Source organism: Nicotiana sylvestris, chromosome 6 (genome assembly GCF_000393655.2).
Source record: "Nicotiana sylvestris chromosome 6, ASM39365v2, whole genome shotgun sequence".
Taxonomy (NCBI): domain Eukaryota; kingdom Viridiplantae; phylum Streptophyta; class Magnoliopsida; order Solanales; family Solanaceae; genus Nicotiana; species Nicotiana sylvestris.
The window spans coordinates 139,053,910-139,061,846 of record NC_091062.1 but is presented as its reverse complement, the minus strand read 5'-3'; the positions used below and the strand labels follow the sequence as shown (position 1 = coordinate 139,061,846).

At 35.8% G+C, this 7,937-nt stretch overlaps 1 protein-coding gene across 1 annotated transcript; it reads right to left on the bottom strand.

The window, feature by feature from the left end:
- Positions 1–376: 376 nt before the first annotated feature.
- On the bottom strand, positions 377–1,235 carry LOC104229825 (calmodulin-like protein 3). Its single transcript, XM_009782546.2, has one exon. It carries the CDS (start codon positions 973–975, stop codon positions 523–525), a length of 453 nt encoding a protein of 150 aa, XP_009780848.1. The 5' UTR covers positions 976–1,235; the 3' UTR covers positions 377–522.
- Between the last annotated feature and the right edge of the window lie 6,702 nt (positions 1,236–7,937).

The window sequence follows — 7,937 nt, the reverse complement described above, 5'->3', positions numbered from 1 at the left end:
GCTTCTATTTTTGCAAAGCAAGCACTATAGCGCTTACCTATAAACTCAAAATCATATGAAAAGATTTTTTTTAAAAAAAAAAAAGAAGAAGAAGAAGAATCAAAACTATCATATATTGCTGCAAACACACATTTGAAAATGCAAAAGTCTTCAATCCACTTTAAACAAGTTAACTTAAGAATTTAAATTTAATCGGATCCTAATACAATTACACGATGAGAAACTAGAGAAAAAGAAATCCTACAGTTGTAAGACATACCTTTATCTAATTCCAAAATTGTTCAATCCATTTACTAGAATTTCCTGAAACAACTTCCTTTTTCTTTCAATTGTAATGGATCCTAAGGTGTTATCAAAAATAATTAGAGGCAGAAGAGAAGCCAAACACAATTTACAATTGAAAAAATTAAAATAATAGCAACAAGTTTATTTACATGCCACAACCTATGAAATAAAAAATAAGAAGTTAATGCTTAATACTATTTAAATATTTAAAAAAAATGAAACAATTTTAAAAATAAACTAACTCAAAGCAGCAAAACCACCCCCTCTCATCATCTGCTTAAACTCAGCAAAATTCACCAGTCCATCTCCATCAATGTCCACTTTCTTTATCATTTGTTTACAATCCTCTATTGTTCGTCCTTGCTTTAACCCTAACGACGCAAGCACAGATTTCAATTCATCTTCACTTATGAAACCATCACCATTTTGGTCGAACACATTGAACGCCTCAAGCATATCTTCTTCTTCGTCGCGTTCGTCCATTATCGTCTGGTAAAGTGAACCGAATTCGTCAATGTCGACGCATCCGTCGCCGTTCACGTCGATTTTGTCGATCATTTGAGACAATTCAGAATCTGGAATGAATATTCCCATGTTCTCTAACGAATCGTTTAACTCCTTTTTCGTTATTCTTCCGTCGCCGTTTCGATCGAACATTTGGAAAATTCGTCGGAGTTCCTCTGTGGCCATTATTCTTTTAATTTGTGGTGCAATTGGATGTCGGAAAGGGAGACCGGCGGTTGTTGTTGCGGCGCCGGCTACCGCAAGTGGTGGTGGCGAGTTTTTTTTCGGAATTAAAGAGAGAAGAAATGTTTGTAAATCAAGTGAGAAAATTCTGAAGAAAATGGCTGGCAATGGAATTGGTTTTAGAGTTTGAATTGGTTAAGAGAGTGTATGAAACTAATGCGCGGTGGTTGTGGTTTTTTTTTAAGGTTGAGAAAAATTAGGAGACAAACTTGGACAAGTATTGGGGTAGTATATAAAGGGGAAGTTTGGAAAAAAAAAAAACAAATAATTAAAATATTAAAAAAAAAAAGAAGAGGAAAAGTACGTATCTAAATTGCTTTCATTTTCTTAGTGTAAAATATTTATAAATGTAACATAATCTTTGGTGCTATAAAATAGGATTCTCCTCCAAAAGCTGAGCCATGGGAATCCAAGACGAAAAGATTTACATCATTTTTGGGGCAAATAATATCTTATTGTGTACGTTAGAGATCTTTGGACTGTTAAGGTTAAGACTTAAATTAGTTTTCTTTCAACAGTAAGTTGAGTAAGATAGAAATTTGTATCAACTCTATCCATTATGTTGGTAAAATATTTTTCATTTATTTTAAAAGAAATAGCATTTTATACATTGGTTCTTGTGCTGGCAGAAGATAGCGGAGTGATCACGCTCAACTAGACCTTATAAAAAGAATTAAGCGGTCGCTTAAAAAATAATCAGGTTCAGCGGTCGCTGCAAAAATAATCAGGTTCAAGAGTCCGGAGTCGAATCCTACAGAGAACCAACCTATTTGCTACAATTTTCTAGTATCACTAAAGATAAGCTCAGACAACTTTCAGAGTTTATGACTTGATTTACGAATTAACAAAAATTACTTAACTAAGAAAGAAGACAATAAAAACTATCAACTAGCACGAATGAGGTTGAATCAAGGATAAAAAGGTCTAGAGTTTATGATTTCCTCAATTGCGGATTAATTCCTAACACGCTAGCTATAATCTCGCCGCATCACTCTCTAAAGATGATGAGTTCTTATTTATCGCAATTATCTCTCAATCAATTACGATAATTTACTAGAAGTATTTTTCTAAAATTACTCTAACTGACAATTCATACAACTCATAAGGATCACGCCAAAGCTTTGTTATCTCTAATCCCGCTTTTAAATCCAAGTAATTTATCTCTTAACTTACTCGAAAGTGGCTTTGTTCAACAACAATCTAATCAAAAGTGTTCTCTCTCAAGCAACACAAGATAACTAGATACGATTAACCAAGGGCCCTTCAATTAACCATAAGAAGCATATAGTTGAACAATTAGAGAGTAAAAACGGCTCAATTATATCAATACGAATCAAGAATTCATCCAACGATTAGTTCCATCAACCCTAGATGACGGGTTTAGCTACTCATAATACTACTCAAAAATACATAAACCATAGTTGATGATAGGCTACAATTACATATTTTAGTCGCTTATTACACTCTAATTTACTGCACGTTAATTGAGTTTGAGCTTTAATCGCTAGTGTTTTGAATTATGTATTTTATGCCTTGAAGGAGTGATTTCGAGCTATGTAGATGTTACAGAATGAATTCAAGTGATTTGGAGCTTTGAAGTCTGAGTAAAAGCCCAAGGAATTAAGCCGGGATCGTGTTCGGGGATCAACTGATGATAGTTAGAACGAACGAAGAATCGAGCTGGCATACGGTGCATTGTCTAGTAAGATGCACAAAACTTTTCGCTCAAAACTCCATTTGTGATCCACAATATATCGTTGGAAAGTTATTTGAAAGGGCTACAACTTTCGTGTTATGCATTTTCGCGAATTTCCAATACTGCGGCGCGTGATGTGCCGCACCTGTGGAAATTTTCTGCAGCCTGCCAAAATCAGCAATCTAAGCTTTTCCATTGCCGCCGCGCATGGCGCGTCGCCCCATGCGGCGCGGTAGTGCAAATTTTATAGAGTGATTGTCCTATTTCACACGGGAGAAGGTATTTTCGTCTGGGCCCGACCCTTCTTGGTATAAATACATGTAAAAATGCTATTTTGTGGAGGTTGGATAGATTTGAGACACAGATTCGACCTAAGGAGGCAAAGACACAATAGGAGCAAGGCGGGGAATTCTTCTACGAGTTTTTCCTTCCTCTTCCTATTTTTCATTGTTGGTTATGACTTTTAGTATTATATTTTTACATACTATTATGAATAGCTAATTTGTTATCTAGGGTTTTGATGGAACCTTTTGTAGGATAAATTCTTGTTATGTTTTTATATAATTGAGCCGTAGTATAATCTCTATTTGTTCAACTACGTTCTTGTTGTAGTTAATTGATAGGATCCTTAATTAGTTGTGCCTATTTAGTATGTATTACTAGGGAGAGAGTGCAAATTTAGGTAATTGTTGAACAACATCACTCCCGACGTATGTGAGGAATCAATAACCAAGGGTTTAAAGGTGGGATTAGGGATAACGAAACCTTGGGTGCGCTCTAAGTGAGCTGTAATTAAAGTCAGCTAGCGTAACTCGGGAGAGTATGTCTAGTAAATTATCGTAATTACTCTGGAGAGAATTACAACAAGCAGAGTGCTCATGATCGGTAGAGAATACTTAAGCAAAATTATAGAAGACATAGCGGGAAGGATTCCGACAATTGGAAAAATCATAACTCTAGACCTCCTTAATATTTTCTCCAACCGTAGTATCTTTAGTTGTTAATCTACTAATTTAATTATTTTGTTAATTAGATATAAGAATCTTAATATTTATAACTTAGGAATTGTTCGAGCTTGTCTTCTTAGCAATATTGAACAGTTGTAACTAAGCCTTAGTTCTCTGTGGGATTCGACTCCGGACTTGTAAACCGGATTATATTTTCAACGATCGCTTTGTCCTTTTTATAAGGCATAGTTGAGCTTGATCAAATTTTGGCGCCGTTGTCGGGGAACTAACGGTGTAGTTGTAGGTATACATATTGCTAGGCTTCAAGTTTGAACTTTTATTTTATTTTTTTTGTATTTGATTAATTTTATTTTAGTTTTATTTGTTTATTTGAGAAACATGACATCATGGAATTATGAGAATTTTGATGTTGGTAATTCTACTTTTAATCCTCCTTATGCATATTGTGAAGGAAATCACCAAGGGTAAAATTATCAAAATATTTCCGAGAGCGGGTTTTGTGCACCAACTCAATCTTATGTGTGGAATATGTGTGATATTTGTGGTGGTCAAGATGGTCACTTTCACGGTTGTGCTTATATTTCTTACCTTCCCCCAACCCCTTACTTTGATGGTTCTTCTTTTTCTGGTAAAGTTAATAGGAACAAAGAACCCGGGGAAGCTGACCTAAAGAAGATCGAAGATATGTTAAAGTACATTTTGGAACAACATAGTAAATTACAACTGCAGATAGAAAGGCAGGAGGAAACTATTCACAACTTGAAAGTTCACATGAGTCAACTGGTTGAAGTTTTTAATACTCAACAAGCCAATATTGTGAATAGTATCCAAGAAGAGAGTGAATTAGATACAGAAATTGAGGAGCTAGAGGAGAAGGCCAGAGTAAAACACCAACAATCAATCAAACTAGATTTTGAGGATGTTGATGCCGTAGAAGAGATACTAAAGTCAACCAAGGATATTGAGGATATATATTTAGTTGACTCTATTGTCATTAATGTTGAGAATGTAGACAGTCTCAATATTCATGTAGTTGAGCGCATTGGTCCACACTCCAAGCGTTTTTCCACATTGTGTTTGGATGATGATATGGAAATAGAGTCATCCGAGCCACTTGAGGAGTCAAGGAGTAAGGAACAAGATGCCTACATTTTGGAATTCTTCGTGTCAAAAAGTCGGGAATACACATCTCATCTAAAGGCCAAGAAATGCAGAATACAACATTGTTTTATGGGGCCAGTCAGATTCGTTCCACCACCCAGGAGCATGATCATAGAGCAGAATCAAAACTTGGGATCCAATTCATAAGTTCGAAGTGGAGGCAGAAAGTGATTCGCGTCGTGCTGTGACGTTAAAACAAGCGCTTGTTGGGAGGCAACCCAACTTTACTGCTTTCTTTTATTTATTTATTTTTATTTTTTTATTGTATTATTTTTGTAGTGTCGATTTTTGATTTTCTAGGAGCATGGAAAGCAAAACTATTGGAATGATGCAACAATAAACCAGATGGTGGGAACTAAGTGTGAGGTACCCGCACAAAGGACCATGTCTGGGAGAAGTCTGAGTACCCCATGAGATGCTAGTGCTTCGGCCTTTAACCTAACAGGGAGTTTCTTTTACCCTCTTATTAGTATGGTGTGCATTGGGGACAATACATAATTTTAAGTGTGGGGTGAGGAGATTGTTTGGGTGACTTTCTATGCTATTTTAGTTATGTTAGTTTAATTGAATATTTTTTTTTAAAATAGAAAAGATTGGACTTTTTCCGACGATGGATCAATTAGATAATTTTCTTGAGGGATTTAAGTCTAAAGAAAAAAAAAGACAAAAAGATTTTCTTTTGTTAGGTAGTATAGCAATTCCCCCTTGGTTTTTCTTTGTGTCGCGGTTCTTTTCCAAGGGTTTTGTTTGAACCGGGTGTAGTTAGTTTTTTTTTTTTGCAGTAGGAGCCATTGTGTTTTGTTTTGAATTGAAGAAATATCTCTTGACTTTGTTATGCCTTGAGAATAGTGAGTCATTTAGTTGTGACGCTTAGGCTCAGTTTTTGACTCTTGTATAAGTACCTTAAATTGTATGATTTTAACTTTGCTTAACTACTTTGACTAGAGTGTCTTGATGAATCCAATCCGCAGTGAGTTATCTGCCATGTGTGTGTGAGGTTTGGATGTTATTTTGTGCATTGCATTTGATGCCTAGAACTTGCCATGTGTGTTGCAAAGAAAAATAGTAGTTTTGTTCAGTCTTAGAGGTGATATAGGCGTTTCTTTGTTGAGCCAAATATGCATATTTTACCCGCCTAATTATTATGTATCGTAGTTAACCCCTTTGAGCCTGTAATCCTGTTTCTTTGGCAACCACATTACAAGCCTTACCCAATTGTTTGAATTAACCATCTATTTGAACCTTCTAACCTCTCATGATGAGCACTTGAATTGTTATGAGTTGTGTAAAAGTTAAAGTGTGGGGTGGTTGGTTTGACTTTTGAGTGGAACTAATGAAATAAGGAGAAAGGTATACTATTTTGAAAAAGTAAGAGCCACGTGAAAAAAAAGGAAAAAAGTTGTATTGTTGTGGAAAAAAAATCCCTGATAAGTGGTGACTCTTGATGTAATTGTGTTGGTGCTTAAAGAGGTATGGGTAATATACATTGATGTGAAGATGGAGTTTTGGTTTGACATAAGTGTGGAGTTTTAAATGTTAAAGTATATGTATTAAAGTGCTTAAGGAGGTGTAGTCACTCTTATATCTAAATGTATCCTACCCGTCCTATAGCCACATTACAACCAAATAAAGTCCGACTTGATCCTAGAATGAATGAGCTCGATTAGTAGAGTATTACGCTACGAGCAAGCTTATAGTGCGTCTTTTGTAGCATATGAATGTTATTTCTGAGAGTGAATGAATTCTTTCTATCTTGAGTTCCTAATTGTTCTTAAATATTATTTTGTGTGTGGAACTACTCTCTTTATATTGTGAGGGCACTTGATTTATGAAGGAAAGGTAATGTCAATGATCTCTATGTTAGGTTAAGTGGGTGAGTTGTGAATATTGCGTGGTACTTGTGAGTCAAATCTTGAGGTGAAGATGATACGCGTTTGTGCTTAATCTATTTTAAATATTCTTGGTGTGATGAGTTAGGAGAATTGTTTAAAAAAAGGTCGTGTCTATATAAAGTGTAATTTGATTGTTCGAGGATGAGCAATGGTTTAAGTGTGGGGTGGTGATGATAGGCTATAATTACGTATTTTAGTCGCTTATTACACTCTAATTTACTGCACTTTAATTGAGTTTGAGCTTTAATCGCTAGTGTTTTGCACTAATTATGTGTTTTATGCCTTGAAAGAGTGATTCCGAGCTATGTAGATGTTACAGAATGAATTCAAGTGATTTGAAGCTTTTAAGTCTGAGTAAAAGCCCAAAAAATTAAGCCAGAATCGTGTTCGGGGATCAACGGATGATAGTTAGAACAAACGAAGAATCGAGCGGGCATACGGTGCATTGTCTAGTAAAATGTACATAACTTTTTGCTCAGAACTCGGTTTGAGCTCTACAATATATCGTTGGAAAGCTATTTGAAAGGGCTACAACTTTCGTGTTTTGCATTTTCGCGAATTTCCAATACTGCAGAGCGTGGTGCGGCGCGCCTGTGAAAATTGTCTGCAGCCTGTCAAAATCAGCAATCTGAGCTTTTCCATTGCCGCCCCGCATGGCGCGTCGCCCCATGCGGCGCGGTAGTGCAAATTTTATAGAGTGATTGTCCTATTTCGCGCGGGAGAAGGTATTTTCGTCTGGGCCCGACCCTTCTTGGTATAAATACATGTAAAAATGCTATTTTGTGGAGGTTGGATAGATTTGAGACACAGATTCGACCTAAGGAGGCAAAGACACAATAGGAGCAAGGCGGGGAATTCTTCTACGAGTTTTTCCTTCCTCTTCCTATTTTTCATTGTTGGTTATGACTTTTAGTATTATATTTTTACATACTATTATGAATAGCTAATTTGTTATCTAGGGTTTTGATGGAACCTTTTGTAGGATAAATTCTTGTTATGTTTATATAATTGAGCCGTAGTATAATCTCTATTTGTTCAACTACGTTCTTGTTGTAGTTAATTGATAGGATTCTCAATTAGCTGTGCCTATTTAGTATGTATTATTCGGGAGAGAGTGCATATTTAGGTAGTTATTGAACAACATCACTCTCGACGTATGTGAGGAATCAATAACCAAGGGTTTAAAGG